Source organism: Porites lutea, chromosome 1 (assembly GCF_958299795.1).
Source record: "Porites lutea chromosome 1, jaPorLute2.1, whole genome shotgun sequence".
NCBI classification, from domain to species: domain Eukaryota; kingdom Metazoa; phylum Cnidaria; class Anthozoa; order Scleractinia; family Poritidae; genus Porites; species Porites lutea.
In genome coordinates this window covers 42258054-42276541 of record NC_133201.1, presented here as the reverse complement: position 1 = coordinate 42276541, position 18488 = coordinate 42258054, and the positions used below count along the sequence as shown (strand labels likewise).

Sequence of the window (18488 nt, the reverse complement as noted above, 5' to 3'; positions counted from 1 at the left end):
TCGTGTGACATTTCTTGTGTAAAACGGGTAACTAGTAGTGGAAAAGAACTGCAAAAAACGTCTGCTGCAAGCGGAAAAAGTTTTCTTTTTGTTTTGCTTTAGACCTATCGTTTTGTTTTACTTTGTTTTGTTGTTGTTGTTGTTTGGTTTTTTTTTTGCCCTTCTCGTTACCTTCGCCATTTAGCATTACAGAATTTTAGCTTTTTAATTGAAGAAACGAAATGCATATTATAACGAGAGCTTTGCTTTCAGCCCTGGCTAAACCTTTATATTAAAAATATTTATTATATAGACACGAGTGTTTTACTGGAAAATATACCACTCGTAAAATTCATAAAAACTACATCCGGGACCCGAGTGGTTTATTTTCCATAATCTCACACGTGAGTTTATCGATGACGTAATTTCGGTAACTTCCCTCCAAAATTTGTAGGCGTCTTGCGTCCTTTGAATTTTAATTACACATTTTTCAAAGCTTTTCTTATGTTTTGTAATTGTAGAGCTTTATTCAGCTCAGTGTTATTTCTCAAGATTATTGTAAACAATGTCTTATATTGCTGTACTGTAAATTTGAGCAGTCACAATTACTTTTTGGCGAATAAAAATCTATTATTTTATCGATGTCTTTTTGTCTATATAACAAAAAGAAACATTACACGGCGGCTTGAAGATATGAATTTTATTTTCTCGTGGCAAAAACAATATTTTACGAACGAGCGCAGCGAGTGAGTAAAATTTTGTTTTGCCACTCGAAAATAAAATTCATATCTTCGCGCCACCGTGTAATATCCTCTATGTAATGGACCTTGCGAAGGCTCGGCGTATAAAACTCTTTTGATTACCCCTCTTTACGGGATTTGTGGGTTTCTATGGTGACACAGCCACATTAGGGCCATTTATAAGAGGAAAAATAAGACGCGTCTTAAATAAGACACGAACTGTACCATTTATACGAGCATGTCTTATCTAAGACGAGAACAGCTCGTGTAAATGGTTCGCGTCTTATTTCTGTTCTTGACTCGTTTTCATTTAAATGTTGCCCGTAGCAACGGCAATCCAAAGTGGCGCGCCAAAAATTAACGCATGCGTACTATGCGTTCGCGTCTTATTTAAGACGCGAATGTCATCTATACGAAGTTTTTCTCGTCTTAGCTAAGAGGCGTCTTATCTAAGACAGGTGTTAAGGGCTGTTCTAAAATAAGACGCGTCTTAGCTAAGCCGCGTCTTATTTTAGACGAAATGTGCCGTTTATACGGAAAGTTTGTGTCTTATTTAAGACGCGTCTTATTTTTCCTCGTATAAATGGCCCTATTATGACCCTGTTCCGAAAACAGGCTACACTTCGAGTTGTTTATAGTGTCTTCTCTTAACTCTCTTACAGACTTGCCTCATGACTATTTTGCAGGGTTTTTTTTTGTTCCTCACATAGCTGAGAGCATTTAACATCTTTTCAATGTTTTCATTTTTTAAAGTTTTATATCACGGTGAGAATCGTTTCCCCTTGGGTTTCCAGTTACCTGTGATAAGTCATTGTTTATTCTTTAGATTGTTTCGTTCCAGTAAAGACAACAGCAGGCTGGTGGTCACTTCTATAAGTCTTTTATTTTAGTTCGTATTTTCATTTATTCTAAAATGTGATAATAGTTGCTCGATCCAGCTGGCGAACGTTTATTTAAACAGACTCGTAAATCAAGCTTCGAGCGCTTTCTCCAAGTTTAAGTTAAACCAATTCCTATCGCAAATCTCTTCGATCTGAAGGAAGCACTATCTGTTGCATCACTAGCTTTTTGATCAATCTGTTTAATGTTCACCAACTTGATTACAACTAAATCTTCTTTTCTGTTAGTCCCCAACACCATGCAAAAAAATCGCTGACAGTTAATTGACCCCTTTATTGTAAAGTCCTGTTCTGTTCCAGTATTAACCTCTGAGAAGTGTTGATCGCCAGGTCACGAACCTGTCAAGGAACTAGCAAAAATTTATTTACTTTTGCAAAATGTTTTTCACAACAAGACTGGTTAATTTTTCACGTCAAGCAAACGGCCACCAAATTTTGATCATTGACGTCAGTGATATAAGGTGGCAAAAACAAACAAAACAAAAAAACAGAGAAAACAAAGTGAGATGGGTGTATCTTTTTTGCTTATTATTTATTAATTTATTGTTTCACACTGTTTAGATTAATATTTACTGCTAGCACCTCGGTTACTCAGCTTTAGACGAAGAAAGCTTTCATATCAAGATTGGATTTTAAGTTTTGTTTGTTTGAAATCATCATGTATTCTTCATAGATTCTATTCCTTCTTCCAAATCCAGGGTCCATGATATAAAGTCACATATATAGTATTTAAGCTTACTTGTGCTAAAGAATCAAAAATGAACGGCATTAGGTGAAAAATGCATTATGAACTGGGTGAGTCATTATTAATTGACTAGTACAAGGAACTTTTATACGTTTATACAGGTCAATACTCACTTATAGTGGTTTGTAGATTCAACGACCCCAACTAGCACCATCTGCAATTGAACATTTGTGACACAATATAATGAAATGCATGTTTTTGTTTTTTTGTTTTTGTTTTTCTCTCGAAAATATTTAAATGCGTCTACCACTTCACAAGGTCCTTCAAGGGGTAACAGCATGTTCGGCAAAATACAGGAGCAAAGAATGCTTACGAGGTTACCGTAGTGGTCGTCAGTTTACTACGTGTTTTAGCGAGAATGTCGTAGTGGCGGAAACAAGTTATCAAACTTTAACAGTTTTATGATCAGTTTGCGATCGAGAAAGGGCTTAAACGCCGTCAATAAAAATAACAGGCTAACTTTTCTGGTGAAAAAAATCCAATGAAGCCTTCATCATGGCACAGAGAAAAAAGCGATCGACTTGCGGAAATCTTTTATGTGCCACTATTCTTTTGTGGACCATGCGGTATGTTTCCTCCTTTTCTTTGTTTTCAATTAGTTAAAACGGCCTCAAATACGGTAGTAGTGAACGGCTGTAAATTTTGTTAATTTAAATTGTTAACCATTTTGGTAGACAGCGCTGCCTGAATTTCATTCACGTGAAAGGACAAGCAAAGAATTCGAAGATTTTTTGTTCAAGTACCATCATCAACCTTTTACTTCATTGCATATATGTAAACAGTTTTAACTCTTAAGAGGCTGTCCGCGTAAGAACCGATAAGGCAAATTTCGGTGTATCACAGATTGCCCTGAGTTTTTCAGTGGAAGATAACTATCCTATCCCATGAAGAAATATCACATTTATTTGGACCAACTCAATTTTTTCTCTATTTTACAGGAAGATTTTCTCGGTCACCTAAAACTGGCCCCTTTGCCGTCAGAAGTGGTGCGATTTTGGTGAAACTTTAGAGCTCTGTCAAACCTACCTTACATAGCCGAATAAGCTGATTATTTTACAAACAAAAGTTGTAACTCTGATTAACAGTGTCAAAGTTTAATGGTTGCATTCTGTGGAAAGTTGGCTGAGATATGATTTTTTTAAAATGACCTTTAATTTGCTCAGCAGGAAAAGTAATTTGCATAACTAGAGCTGAACGGTAATTTCGCAAAAGTGGCACCTGACCCAGAATCAAGTCTATGATAAATCAGAAGTACTAAGACCAGTCTACTTCTTAATGTAATAAAATTTGTGGGCACTCTTCTCTACGCGCTGTACAAAGTTCCGTTAACGTTCCAAAATTCGCCATTTTGACAGCAAAGCTGGAATTGTAACGGCCCGCATTTGATCGACTAATTTCCACAGTTTTAACGTTTCTAGTTATCACCAAATATCATTAGACCCTTTAGATGTTGGAATTTTGAAAACATGAGGAGAAAACTTGGTAATCGCTTTTTCTTGGTTTTTTCCTTGTCGACGATCAGAACGCGACTTCATTCTCCGTATGCAAATTAGCCTTAGATGCGTCGTTTCAACAAATTGACAGGAAACATAACTGCTTATATTTCACATTTTTAAGGGGAAAATATCTCTTCTTTCCACGGAAAAACACGAACGATATATGACTTAGAATTCCCTTAGGTCTGTTTCTTTTACGAGGAAGAAGCAGCAGAAGAAGATATGTTTACGCGAATTAAAATAATTTAATTACTATCGCCCGTCACGCATTCCCCAAGAGTGGCCGTGTGTCGATCAGTTCTTTTATCTGATTATATTTCTTTTGAAGTGATAGTTATTGATAATCATACCATTTAATCACTGTTAATTCCGATTCTTTACTGGGTGGGAAATACCGTGCTGTTTTATTTATTCATTCTACGACCGTTTTAACTGAGTCAGTATCCCCAGGCGCCACCGTGAGGATGGGGTTTAATATGACAGCCCATGGTGTAATACACGACAATTAGCTACAAAGTATAGTAGTCACTTGGACACGGCCACTGTTATTCACGAGCACTAGTACAATACTTTCAATTACAGAATTAACAATTAATATTTTGGAAATAGCTCGCAAACAACTTCAGAAATACCGTGCGACACCACAGGACCACACCTGCAAAGTCCTTTAAGCAGCATACGCACTTCCTAGATCCCCAGCTAACTATAGGCTACCCTACAAACTTTAGGGTGATATTAACAGAGCATTGTGTTTATCGCCAATTAACAAAATTTGAGTAAAAATGAGGAATAGCACGCAGAAAAAGGCATTAAGTTATTGTTTACGGTCCGTCTCCTGTTAAATCCCAAAAGTTTTTGCCGGCTGTTAATCACACTAAATTAAGGATCCCTATGTTCACTCCTGAGCTGAAGGAGAAAAGCACGTGCAATCTTGTATGAAAGACGAAAGTTTGTCAATTAGGTCTCCTTTTCTTTCCCTGGATTTGAAAGGTATTTTAAAGTGACACAAGATTTTAGCATTACCACGTTGAACTGACTAGGTTGCTCTTCCTTTGACATACACATAGGTTGAAAGCTTCTGGTTGAGGATGTTGTGGTCTCAATTCTTCAGCGATTTCTGCAACAAGCTTTTGCCCTTCGAACTCCTCGTCTTCTTGCAACAGATCTCTATGGTCAAGTTCAACTTGTATACACTTAGGACTATGTTTACGTGTTGACTCAAACGGGCCTAGAGTCCAACATGGGCTGGCAATAGGTGAGCACGGAATTGGTACGACATTTTTGAAGACTGAAAACGTTATCAAAACAAGAAAAACAGAGAAATCTTGTCCAATAAACCTCTCCGGCAAATGTGTGGAAATGGTTGCTGACTGTTCAATCGTACTCGTCTCGACCCTTCGGCGTCAAGTTTTTTCAAGTTTCTTGCGACAGGCGGAGCAAATCGGCTATATAAAGTTGAACTGAACACTAAGGTACTTTTAAGTCTCACTAATTTTTACAAAATCAGAGACATGTTTTAAACACTGTTTAAGTTCAAAAAAATTATTTTTATTGCAAGAATGAAATACTTTTCATACACGTGAACGACACCTCGACCACAATCACTGCTAGCCTCGTCCCCAGGACATTCTTCTTAGAAAATGGCAGGGGCGGGAAAGCCCTGGGGACGAGGTTGAATCCTGATTCCGTGTAGAAAGTTCTATTTTTCCCATTTATAATGCCCTTCAAACAATCATCAGAAAACTATCTTTTACAAGACACGGATTAACCGGTATGTATAGTATTTTAAAGGTAAGAATTGATTAGGGCAAGATACACGGCTGTCAAAAAAATAGAAATAACAAAAACTATCTTCAGAAAACATCGCCAGATAAAATGTTAAATAGAGAAATTAGAATATCTCTGTACGTTAAGAAACTTTTTGGCATGAAGAAGAAAAAAGAATGATACTTACGTGATGGAACAAAACTTTGTCTTATTTCGCTGGCTATCTGGAAATTTACGACATGTCTTGCTGCCACAGAAGTTATCTTGCCAGTATGATCCAGAGTGTGACCGGGGTATTGACGAGACCTTAGGCTCGATTTCCGCCGTCTCCCCGTCCGTTGGGGGCTCATTTTCCAGAACAGCGGCTTACAATCGAGCCTAACAAGACCTTGGTGCTCGCAAAAACCTGCCAAGTAGGTGACTGTGCCTTGGGCAGATTGTCATTTCAGTTCCGAATACCCACCAAGCCTCGAATACGTACTCTCGCTAAAATGAGTTCATTTTCATTGTCTTTGCTACACTTGCTAAACTTAGACAAGTGACAGCTGGCTAAGTGCGACGTAATATCATCCATGCACTCTGTGACCAACACATTTTCCTCCACACTCCTACTGGGACCTCACTCTGCCTACAATCTCGCGGAAGAACTGCTTAATGAAATAGCCGAAAAAGCCATTTTTGACAATTGATCTCTTCGGCGATTTCATTGACAAAACTATATTTGAAACTGGCACCTGTAGTATTATAATTCAATCAGATTGAAACCAAAACAAGATCATCGTTGGAATTCGGATGTTATACCCTAACAAAAACTAGAAAGATACTCCCTTTGGCGTTTATTCACTGAAAAAAGGAATTATTTTTCCCCTTTCATTCTGCTGCCGATAAACGCTTTAAAGATCTTTGAATGAAACTGAAATTTACTGCTAATTGAAGATAGAAAAAGTGTGGGGCATTTTTTTATCATAGTACCATGTACAAAGATCTGCCTTCTCCTGATAAGCAAATATCATTATAAAGCTTTCGACGTTAACGCTATTTTTTTAAGGCACCCAAAAATTTTCGTGTGCTGACAAAAGGACTTACCTTGCAAGTGACTTACCTTGCAAGTGAATTTTTTATCATTATCAATAACTATCATTTTAAAAAAAAGATGATAATATTATAGAAATGATCGACACAACGCTATTGTTTTCTAATCGACCACCCCTCTTAAGGAATGCGTGACAGGACACAATAATTGGATTATTTTAAGCCACGCAAACATATATCATGATATATTATTCAGCTGCTTCTTCCTCGTTAAAAAAAAAAAAAAAAAAAAAACTAAACAGACCTTAAGGGGATTCTAAGTGATGGTTTGTGTTTTTCTGTGGAAAGGAGAGTTATTTTTCCCCTTAGAAATGTGAAATGTAAGGATTATATTCAGCTGTATATTTCCTGTCAATTTGTTGAAACAACGCATCTAAAGCTAATTTGCATACGGAGAATGAAGTAACGTTCATCGTCGACAAGAAAAACAGGAAAAAGACCCAAGGAAAGGCGATTACTACGTTTTCTCCACATGTTTTCAAACGTCCAACATTTAAAGGGTCTAATGACATTTAGTGATAACTAGAAACGTTAAAGCTGTGGAAATTAGTCGATCAGATGCGGACCCGTTACAATTCCAGCTTTGCTGTCAAAATGGCAAATTTTGGAACATTAACGGAACTTTGCACGGCACGCAGAGAAGAGTGCCCACAAATTTTATTGCGTTAAGAAGTAGACTGGTCCTAGTACTTCTGATTTATAATAGACTTGATTCTGGGTCAGGTGCCACTTTTGCGAAATTACCGTTCAGCTCTAGTTATGCAAATTACTTTTCCTGCTGAGCAAATTAAAGGTCATTTTAAAAAAATCATATCTCAGCCAACTTTCCACAGAATGTAACCATTAAACCTTGAAACTGTCAATCAGAGTTACAACTTTTGTTTGTAAAATAATCAGCTTATTCGGCCAAGTAAGGTAGGTTTGACAGAGCCCTAAAGTTTCACCAAAATCGCGCCACTTCCGACGGCAAAGGGGCCAGTTTCAGGTGACCGAGAAAATCTTCCTGTAAAATAGAGAAAAAATTGAGTTGGTCCAAATAAATGTGATATTTCTTCATGGGATTGGATAGTTATCTTCCACTGAAAAAATCAGGGCAATCTGTGATAGACCAAAATTTGCCTTATCGGTTCTTACGCGGACAGCCTCTTAAAAGAGCTGTAATTGTCTATAAGATTCGAACTATATTGAAAAGTCGCTGCCACACTACCGCACCGAATTGGCTGAAAATTAGCATGCAAGGTTGGTTTTGGGTCTTAAATAAGAATGAATATTTTTAGGTTCTAAATCTTCTTACTTTAAAAATAACCAACATGACCGCTTTAAATACAAGCCTGTCTTTGAAGCAATTCTATAACTGATGAGATGCACGTCAAAAACTATCCTTCCTTATTATAATTTTGAAGTTTACTCCGTACATAGCAGCTTTATATCCAAGATTGGCTTAACTGTCGGTCGTGCACACTTTTTGCATAATTTATGCTCTCAAAAATACCAACAATTCAAAGGCGTATATCTCCCTTGCCACACAGGATTGAAACTTACTGCTTTGCCTAAATACTGACTGTTTGGAGCCAAATCGAATTCGTTAATGAAAAAATTGGGCAAATGCAACGGAACAAAAAGAAATTTATTAGATGGGCAGAATGTTCTAGTCGCTTTGCTAATTAAATTACACACAAATGCTCAATGGTGTTGCCAAAAATAGTGACAAATAAAAGAATTTCTGTCCAATTCTGAGTAAAAAGAATATAAAAAATGGCCTTTTAATTGCAGTGACAGAATTTCTGTCAGAAACACTGCAAAAAGGCCGATTTTATCAGCGGAACGTTAAATGAAAATGCAGCGTTACCTTTACATCCATACACCTCCACCCTCATCGATATGTGACCGTGCCAGGCTGTTGGTCGAAAACGAATGTAGCGTGCTCTGATTGCATGGCTCAGTTTGTGGTAGACCACAGTGTCCTGGTCTGCGTTTCCAACAAACTCCTAAAAATAAAAAGTCGACCTTGTTGACAAAAGGTCTTTGAACTATATATAGGTTAGCAGTTGTGAAGCATAGAAACCTCCCAACAACAGTGTCTCGCACAAGTGCATAAAAAATAGGAGATTACAGGAGTAAAGATGTTTACTTTGCCTTGGTTTTTCGGCTTGTTGTTTGGCTTTACCCGTCGACATTGCACAATAGTGGATATGTGAAGGAACGTTAATTGGGTTAGGAGAGTTTGTGTGCGGGTAGAAAATGATTTTACCTTGATTGTGGTCTGTCTTTGCTCCATGTAGTATTGGAAGTTCACACCGTTGTCAGAGAACTGCACTTTGTACTTGGTCACCCACTGACCGTATCCATTTCTGCCTTGCGTTGCTAGGCCAGTTACCTCGTGCTTACTGCCCAAATCAATCTGCAGCCACTGGTCCAGGTTATTGTATTTAGCTGACCATGATCCTGCTTTGCCGGAAGCTGCTTCAAAGTAGAGTCTTGCCTGGATGGCAGCATGATTGCCATCCCACTCCGAAGAAGCACTAACCTGTCCATTTGAGATCTCACCGCTTTCCATGCCCAGAGCATCCTGACATTCTGGAAATTGAGAAATAAACCGGACCGTTTTTCGACTTCAAAAGGGTCATTACATTAAGCCACCCGCTAGATGTGTTGTGGCGCGAAATTGCAACTGGACAACAATCATCGCTTCTCAATTTCTTTGAGCGAGGCTTTGAAATGACGGAAAAGCGATATAGTTCAAAGAATTTGTTACGGAGCTAGCGAGTAGACCACTGACAAAGCAGTTTCTGTGCAAGGGCTATTTTAAGAGCGGGTAGAAAATTTTCATGTACCGAGAACTTGTAGGAACTCAACGCCGGCCGACGAGCGTTTTTTTTTGTTTTTTGTTTTGCTTTTCTTCTGTTTTGTTTTGTTTTTGTTTTTGTTTTGTTTTTTTTTGTGGCTACACGTGCCAATTTTTGACGCGTATAAAAGAGAACTGCCAAAGTTGTAGGCTAACTTTGTTGGTGAAAATGCAGCGTTACCTTTACATCCATACACCTCCACTCTCATGGATATGTGACCGTGCCAGGCTGTTGGTTGAAAACGGATGTAACGTGCTTTGATTCCATGGCTCAGCTTGTGGTAGACCACAGTGTCCTGGTCTGCGTTTCCAACAAACTCCTAAAAATGAAACGTCGACTTTGTTTGCAAAAGGTCCTCCAAAGTGTGAGGCTTAGAAACTTACCAACAGCAGCGTTTTGCACAAGTGCATAAAAAATAGGAGATTACAGGAGTAAAGATGTTTACTTTGCGCTGGTTTTTGGGCTTTGAGTTTTGGCTTTGCCCGTCGACATTACAGAATGATGGATATGTGAAGGGACGTTAATTAGGTTAGGAGAGTTTGTGTTGGGGTAGAAAACGATTTTACCTTGATTGCTGCCTGTCCTTGCTCCATGTAGTATTGAAAGTTCACACCGTTGACTGAGTACTGCACTTTGTACTTGGTTACCCACTGGCCGTATCCATTTCTGCCTTGTGTTGCTAGGCCGGTTACCAAGGTGTGCATACTACCCAAATCAATCTGCAGCCACTGGTCCAGGTTATTGTATTTAGCTGACCATGATCCTGCTTTGCCGGAAGCTGCTTCAAAGTAGAGTCTTGCCTGGATGGCAGCATGATTGCCATCCCACTCCGAAGAAGCACTAACCTGTCCATTTGAGATCTCACCGCTTTCCATGCCCAGAGCACCCTGACATCCTGGACAATGAGAAATAAAACGGACCGTTTTTCGACTTCAAAAGGATCATTAAGCGAAGCCACCTGTTAGATGTGTTGTGGTGCGAAATTGCAACTGCACAACAATCATCGCTTCCCGATTTCTTTGAGCGAGACTTTGAAATAACGGAAAAGCGATACAATTCAAAGAATTTGTTACGGAGCTAGCGAGTAGACCACTGACGAAGCAGTTTCTGTGCAAGTTCTATTTTAAGAGCAAGTAGAAAATTTTCATGTGCTGAGAACTTGTAGGATAACTACGCCAGGCGATAAGCGTTTTTTGTTTTTTGTTTTTGTTTTGTTTTTGTTTTTGTTTTTTATGGCTACATGTGCCAATTTTTCACGTGTATGAAAGAGAACTGCCAAAAAGTGGTAGGCTAACTTTGTGGATGAAAACGGAGTGTTACCTTTACAGCCATACACCTCCACTCTCATGGATATGTGACCGTGCCAGGCTGTTGGTCGAAAACGAATGTAGCGTGCTCTGATTGCTTGGCTCAGTTTGTGGTAGACCACAGTGTCCTGGTCTGCGTTTCCAACAAACTCCTAAAAATGAAACGTCCACTTTGTTTGCAAAAGGTCCTTCAACTATGTATAGGTTAGAAGTTGTGAGGCTTAGAAACCTACCAACAGCAGCGTTTTGCACAAGTGCATAAAAAATAGGAGATTACAGGAGTAAAGATGTTTGCGTTGGTTTTTGGGCTTGGTGTTTGGCTTTGTCCGTCGACATTACATAATAGTGGATATGTGAAGGAACCTTAATTAGGTTAGAAGAGTTTGTGTCCGGGTAGAAAACGATTTTACCTTGATTACGGCCTGTCCTTGCTCCATGTAGTATTGAAAGTTCACACCGTTGTCAGAGAACTGCACTTTGTACTTGGTCACCCACTGGCCGTATCCATTTCTGCCTTGCGTTGCTAGGCCAGTTACCTCGTGCTTACTACCCAAATCAATCTGCAGCCACTGGTCCAGGTTATTGTATTTAGCTGACCATGATCCTGCTTTGCCGGAAGCTGCTTCAAAGTAGAGTCTTGCCTGGATGGCAGCATGATTGCCATCCCACTCCGAAGAAGCACTAACCTGTCCATTTGAGATCTCACCGCTTTCCATGCCCAGAGCATCCTGACATTCTGGAAATTGAGAAATAAAACGGACCGTTTTTCGACTTCAAAAAGATTCATTAAATGAAGCCATCTGCTAGATGTGTTTTGGCGCGAAATTGCAACTGGACAGCAATCATAGCTTCCCAATTTCTCTGAGCGAGGCTTTGAAATGGCGGAAAAGCGACATAGTTCAAAGAATTTGTTACGGAGCTAGCGAGTAGACCACTGACGAAGCAGTTTCTGTGCAAGGGCTATTTTAAGAGCGGGTAGAAAATTTTCATGTACTGAGAACTTGTAGGATCTCAACGCCGGCCGACGAGCGTTTTTTTGTTTCCTGTTTTTTTTGCTATTGTTTTTCTTTGGTCTGGCTATATGTGCCAATTTTTGACGCGTATGAAAGAGAACTGCCAAAAAGTGGTAGGCTAACTTTGTTGATGAAAATGCAGTGTTACCTTTACATCCATACACCTCCACTCTCATGGATATGTGACCGTGCCAGGCTGTTGGTTGAAAACGGATGTAACGTGATTTGATTGCATAGCTCAGCTTGTGGTAGACCACAGTGTCCTGGTCTGCGTTTCCAACAAACTCCTAAAAATGAAACGTCCACTTTGTTTGCAAAAGGTCCTTCAACTATGTATAGGTTAGAAGTTTTGAGGCTTAGAAACTTACCAACAGCAGCGTTTTGCACAAGTGCATAAGAAATAGGAGATTACAGGAGTAAAGATGTTTACTTTGGGTTGTTTCTTGGGCTTGGTGTTTGGCTTTGCCCGTCGACATTACATAATAGTGGATATGTGAAGAAACGTTAATTAGTTTAAGAGAAGTTGTGTCCGCGTAGAAAACGATTTTACCTTGATTACGGCCTGTCCTTGCTCCATGTATATGTAGTATTGAAAGTTCACACCGTCGTCAGAATACTGCATTTTGTACATGGTTACCCACTGGCCGTATCCATTTCTGCCTTGCGTTGCTAGGCCAGTTACCTCGTGCTTACTGCCCAAATCAATCTGCAGCCACTGGTCCAGGTTATTGTATTTAGCTGACCATGATCCTGCTTTGTCGGGAGCTGCTTCAAAGTAGAGTCTTGCCTGGATGGCAGCATGATTGCCATCCAATTCCGAAGAAGCACTAACCTGTCCATTTGAGATCTCACCGCTTTCCATGCCCAGAGCATCCTGACATTCTGGAAATTGAGAAATAAAACGGACCGTTTTTCAACTTCAAAAGGATCATTAAGTTAAGCCACCTGCTAGATGTGTTGTGGTGCGAAATTGCAACTGCACAACAATCATCGCTTCCCAATTACTTTGAGCGAGACTTTAAAATGACAGAAAAGCGATATAGTTCAAAGAATTTGTTACGGAGCTAGCGAGCAGACCACTGACGAAGCAGTTTCTGTGCAAGGGCTATTTTAAGAGCGGGTAGAAAATTTTCATGTACTGAGAACTTGTAGGATAACAACGCCAGGCGATGAGCGTTTTTTGTTTTTTGTTTTTGTTTTGTTGTTTTTGTTTTTTGTGGCTACATGTGCCAATTTTTGACGCGCATGAAAGAGAACTGCCAAAAAGTGGTAGGCTAACTTTGTTTATGACAATGCAGCGTTACCTTTACATCCATACACCTCCACTCTCATGGATATGTGACCGTGCCAGGCTGTTGGTCGAAAACGGATGTAGCGTGCTTTGATTGCTTGGCTCAGCTTGTGGTAGACCACAGTGTCCTGGTCTGCGTTTCCAACAAACTCCTAAAAATGAAACGTCCACTTTGTTTGCAAAAGGTCCTTCAACTATGTATAGGTTAGAAGTTGGGAGGGTTAGAAACCTACCAATAGCAGCGTTTTGCACAAGTGTATAAGAAATAAGAGATTACCGGAGTAAAGATGTTTACTTTGGGTTGGTTTGTGGGCTTGGTGTTTGGCTTTGCCCGTCTACATTACATAATAGTGGATATGTGAAGGAACCTTAATTGGGTTAGAAGAGTTTGTGTCCGGGTAGAAAATGATTTTACCTTGATTGCGGCCTGTCCTTGCTCCATGCAGTATTGAAAGTTCACACCGTTGACTGAGTACTGCACTTTGTACTTGGTTACCCACTGGCCGTATCCATTTCTGCCTTGCGTTGCTAGGCCAGTTACCTCGTGCTTACTGCCCAAATCAATCTGCAGCCACTGGTCCAGGTTATTGTATTTAGCTGACCATGATCCTGCTTTGCCGGAAGCTGCTTCAAAGTAGAGTCTTGCCTGGATGGCAGCATGATTGCCATCCCACTCCGAAGAAGCACTAACCTGTCCATTTGAGATCTCACCGCTTTCCATGCCCAGAGCATCCTGACATTCTGGGCATTGAGAAATAAAAATACCGTTGGTCGAGTTGAAAAGGATCATTAAACGAAGCCATCTGCTGGCTGAAATTGGAAGTGGATAACAATCATCGCTGCGACATTTCTTTGAGCTTGACTTTGAAATGGCGGAAAAGCGATACAGCTCAGAGAATGTGTTACAGAGTTAGTGAGTACAGCACTTACAACGCAATTTCTGTGCAAGGGCTATTGTAAATGCAGTATCTCACGCGTATATGTAGGAACGTTCATACAGTTGAAATAAAAGTCAGTATATCAGAAAAAATCTAGATTTGTTTAAAATATGAGCCTCATGGAATCGTTGGGTAGCTCAAGATTATCATGTTTGTTTATGTTGTTTCTCGCTAAAAATTTATTAAGTGATTTACCGCAAGGTTTTTTGTCACAAAAAATTGCACAGCCTCTCGTTTAAAGGTATGAACTGGTTTTTTGTATCCGCTTGCGATGTGTTTTTTGGATTTTTGATCTCGAATCAATGAATTATTGCTGAGTTTTGGCGATTAAAGTGATGCACTTCGACTTGATGAAAACAACATGGCGGCCCTAAACAGTGAACGCGTAGTTCAAATCAATTTTATATTCCTTTCTGCCGTACTAACAAAGGAAAGTATTCTGTTCAAATCCAGAGTTAAATTTTTTTTTCTATCTTGTTTCTGAATTCATAACTTAACTCAGTCTCTGTTTGGTTCCTATTTTTAACGTATCACTCCGCGAATATCATTTTATTTTGCTTATCTCTTTTAGACTAGGGAGCCCAGGCTTCATAAAGCCTTCTGGTTTCTTCTGGGTTCCCGTGCAACCTTACAATTCCTATATGTATTCTTGTATTGTATTGTTTTTTGGCTAAATAAAAATGAACTGAACTGAACTGAACGCCTTGCTAAAGTTTGAAATCTCGGCAACGCGAAACTGCAAACGCGTAACTGCGGTTTGCGGTTTACCTGATGCTAAAGGTCTCTAATATTTCATTTTGACCCGCGCCCTCCAACACTCGTTTACTCAAAAGTATCTCAAACTTTGCGTTTATCTCGAATAGTTCCAGGTAAACTTTTCACTTACAGTGACTAGCATCCTTTGTTATAGCCGGTAGTCTTGGAAAGTTATCAAGGCACTGAAATATACAATCTGTATCACTGCTGTAACTAGCGTCATTTGTTTTCATTATTCATATTATTGTATGTAGCACAAACGTCGCTTGCTTCGCGAGTAATTCTGACTAGTAGCCTGCGTTGCGGGCAGTTTTTTGGGTGAGGTTTTCGTTTGTGGATCATAAAGTAGAGGCAGCCGCGTAAAGGAAGGGCCCGTTTACATGACGGTTAGAATATCCCAGATTAGGAAGATTCTAGAAGGCGAAACAACTTTTGGTTGCGTTTACATGCAGAAATTTCGGTCCGTGTGGTTAACAGTAAAAAAGGAATTAAAGATTAAAGATTACCCGCTGAACTACCCGCCGCCATTTTTGTGTGGTTTGTCCCTAGTACTAGGATCTTCCTAGCGAAAGCAGTTTACATGGTGCTAGGATCTTCCTAGTACTAGGTTCTTCCTACCTCTCAGCTAGGAAGATCCTAGCTCTAGGGACAATTCAACCTTCCGCATGTAAACTGAATACAAAAAACATATGGCGCTAGGATGATCCACCTTCCAGGATCTTAAGGATCTTCCTCCCTCCATGTAAACACCCCCTAAGTAAACTAAAATAGAGTCTGATCTCAGGTTAGCGCGCGAAAGCTGAATAACTGCTGAACTGGGGTGAAAGATAGGCGTGGGGGCGGAGGAAGGAGGGCAGAAAACCCTTTAGCTTTCGCGCGGCTCTATATCTTTCTTTACAAACTACAAACGAAAAGCACGCCAAGAAAACAGCCTGCATTGTTAGTATGATAATAAAAAGGAGTAACGAAAAATATCTTTAGAAAATGAACTCGTGAATACACAAAGCGTGTTTTGACAGGTACATGTTTTTTCTTGGCAAAATCATTTCAACTTATATATAAGATAAATATTTTATTTCATCGCATGACTGTTTTCTAGACAAGTTTCCCATAGTTTTTACTTTGATTTAACTTTTGCGAAGGCTAAAAAACATACCAGTTAAGGAGACAATATGCAAAGGGGTTAACTTTGTCTATAGTTAAGTGTTTTCAAGATATCCTAGGGCTAATAGTTTAATACTGACTATACTGACAAAGAGTTCTTGAAATTTAATGTAGGGAATTGCTTTCAATTTCATCACGTGACCAGTCTCGCCTTGTTTTCTCCAAAAATTCTTCGACCCAAAATTTCTACCCGCTAGTTACAGAGCAAAAGCCGTTCGTTCTAAAGATCCAGACAACGCCAACTAATAGTGTTCTTGTAAAACTGGTAGGTATACGACTAGGCCTAACGTCTTTTTCTTGTTCAAAATAATGATAAGAGGAGGACTAGCACCAGTTACTGATCATGAACACGAATTGTTCTTATAAATGTAAAGCTTCGACACGTTCCAAGCTGATTTCGTATATACCCTCTGTATTTATTGTTTGGTAAAAAGAAACTGAAGCTGCACATGTAGACAAGTGGTGGAAATCGTTGGTTTTAATCTTCAAAAAGTAGGGGATATGGTCAATCACGTGATCAGACAATTTGAAAATCGTTCCTCTAGTTTTCGTATTTTAGTTTATTTTACCATTCGCTATTCCTCTCAGATGCCTTTAACTTTGATTTTTGATAACTGAGCTTAAGAATCAAAAGTGATATAAAACCAGGCCTTAATTTACCTGATAAAGCCATTGACTCAGTCTTCGGCTCGGCAGTCGTCGGCTCGGCAGTCGTCGACTCGGCAGTCGTCGGCTCGCCGGTCGTCGGCTCGGCAGTCGTCGATTCGCCAGTCGTCGGCTTGCCAGTCGTCGGCTCGTTAGTCGTCGGCGCAGTCGTCGGCGCAGTCGTTGGCGCGGTCTTCGCCGCAGTCGTCGGCTCAGTCTTCGGATTAGGCGTTGGCTCCGTTTTCGGACAGCAACATACTTTCTTTTTCTTCCCGCAGGAGAACTTACCAGGGCACGCTTCAAAACCACCTTTACAGCGTTTACCTCTTATGCACTTGGCCCCTTGGTTCAGTTTCACACAGGTATTTCGCCTGCCTGTAAAATGATAAATTGGTGTCTTATACCTTCCACGTACAGTTGGAAGGAAGAAGGGGGGGTTGGTGTATGCCTTCTCTACTTCCAAGTACTTTTTGATCGATTTTTCAAAACGCTTTCAGGAGACAGAACCCTTCTACGTCAGTAGCTCTTCAGCTATTTATTGCTCTGATACATTTTAACAAACTTCGGTGATTACATTTTCAAAAAACTGACTGTCTCTTGTGCATTTTTGTTCTTTTCCTGGTCCAAAGGGCTCATTTTTCACAAGACCTGTCTTGTTAAAAACTCATGCTAAATGCCGCCAAAGAACTGTGATGTTGGGCGGAGATGCCTAATTCTGAGTTAAAAACTGTCAGTGATAAAATTTTATGAGACAAATTGAGATTTATGAATGTCTTTAATATCAGTGACTGTCAATCTTCATACAGAATTGTCCCGTTCACATGAATAATTTTCTTTTGATTGTTCTTCCTAAAATCAAAATTATTGGAATTTACTAGGAAGACGTTAACGTTACCAATAAAGATTTAACGCCAATATTTTACCTGTCTTTCGGTGAACATAGAAGAAACCAAATAGAACGTTTCAGTTTCAAGCGGTAATGAAATAGATAAACTTTTTTGCATTACTGTTAGTTACAACTAGTTATCAAAGAAAATTATTTGGTTTCAGTTGCATCTTGCAATTTCAGAATTCTTAACTTCAAAATTTCTCGGTAGAAGTAGCCTTTAGACCCCTTAAGTATGATCACCTTTACGCCATTTTCGGATTGCAAGATCCTCAACTTTCAACCCTGCCTCCTTGTCCGGCGTAGCATAACCCACAGCCAGGATATTGACAACCACAATAATCAAAAAATTCATCTCTCAGTCTTTTTGGACGACAGAATGATTTTAAAAAACTGAAAAACAAAACGAAGTATGCACCTTTATAATAGCATTAATAACTTTGAAATACCACGCTGACAATGCAATACTTTGTTAAGATAATTCTATGGCAGGCAATTTAACTTGTAAGATGTTCGTTAAAGCGGCAGTTTCAAGAAACAATTTCACACAAAAGTTTTGTATCAAATGCACCTTGACTATTTTTCCCTATTAACTTTCAGGCTCTGGCCTTTTAAATCGGCTACTTCAGGCTTTTTTGTAAGTGTCTGATTTTCACAAAACGCCTTCAAAAATAAAAATCAAATCCATTTAGTTAGGGTTGGGATCTTTAGTAAAACAACATATACACCTCATCAGATACCGATAAACTTAGTTATCTGACTTACCCGATGTGGATGAGATAGAGCAAGGAGAAGACTCAAGCCTATGACTTGTTAAATTGCCTGTTTTCTCTCCTATATTTATGTGAATTCCGTTATGATTAATCCATCACAAACAAATCTCGTTACGTGTACAAAACATTTTTGCTAAGAGACCCTACGACT

General features: G+C 39.4%; 1 protein-coding gene across 3 annotated transcripts in view; it reads right to left on the bottom strand.

Moving 5' to 3' along the window:
• The window catches only part of LOC140951534 (uncharacterized), a 262305-nt gene extending 244355 nt beyond the window's left edge, over positions 1 to 17950 (bottom strand). Inside the window, exons 1-14 of one of the 3 annotated variants that reach the window (XM_073400808.1) lie at positions 17808 to 17950; positions 16694 to 17053; positions 13591 to 13916; positions 13189 to 13327; positions 12435 to 12766; positions 12033 to 12171; positions 11282 to 11607; positions 10885 to 11023; positions 10131 to 10459; positions 9745 to 9883; positions 8970 to 9295; positions 8568 to 8706; positions 2477 to 2517; positions 1586 to 1968 (exon numbers count right to left, since the gene is read on the bottom strand). In XM_073400808.1, the coding sequence (XP_073256909.1) occupies positions 2495 to 2517; positions 8568 to 8706; positions 8970 to 9295; positions 9745 to 9883; positions 10131 to 10459; positions 10885 to 11023; positions 11282 to 11607; positions 12033 to 12171; positions 12435 to 12766; positions 13189 to 13327; positions 13591 to 13916; positions 16694 to 17053; positions 17808 to 17919 (2829 nt within the window). In that variant the 5' untranslated portion in view covers positions 17920 to 17950 and the 3' untranslated portion in view covers positions 1586 to 1968; positions 2477 to 2494. Of the gene's footprint in view, positions 1 to 1585; positions 1969 to 2476; positions 2518 to 8567; positions 8707 to 8969; positions 9296 to 9744; positions 9884 to 10130; positions 10460 to 10884; positions 11024 to 11281; positions 11608 to 12032; positions 12172 to 12434; positions 12767 to 13188; positions 13328 to 13590; positions 13917 to 16693; positions 17054 to 17807 lie in introns of those variants that run through there. The other 2 variants (XM_073400817.1, XM_073400825.1) reach the window with 2 other exon arrangements.
• Between the last annotated feature and the right edge of the window lie 538 nt (positions 17951 to 18488).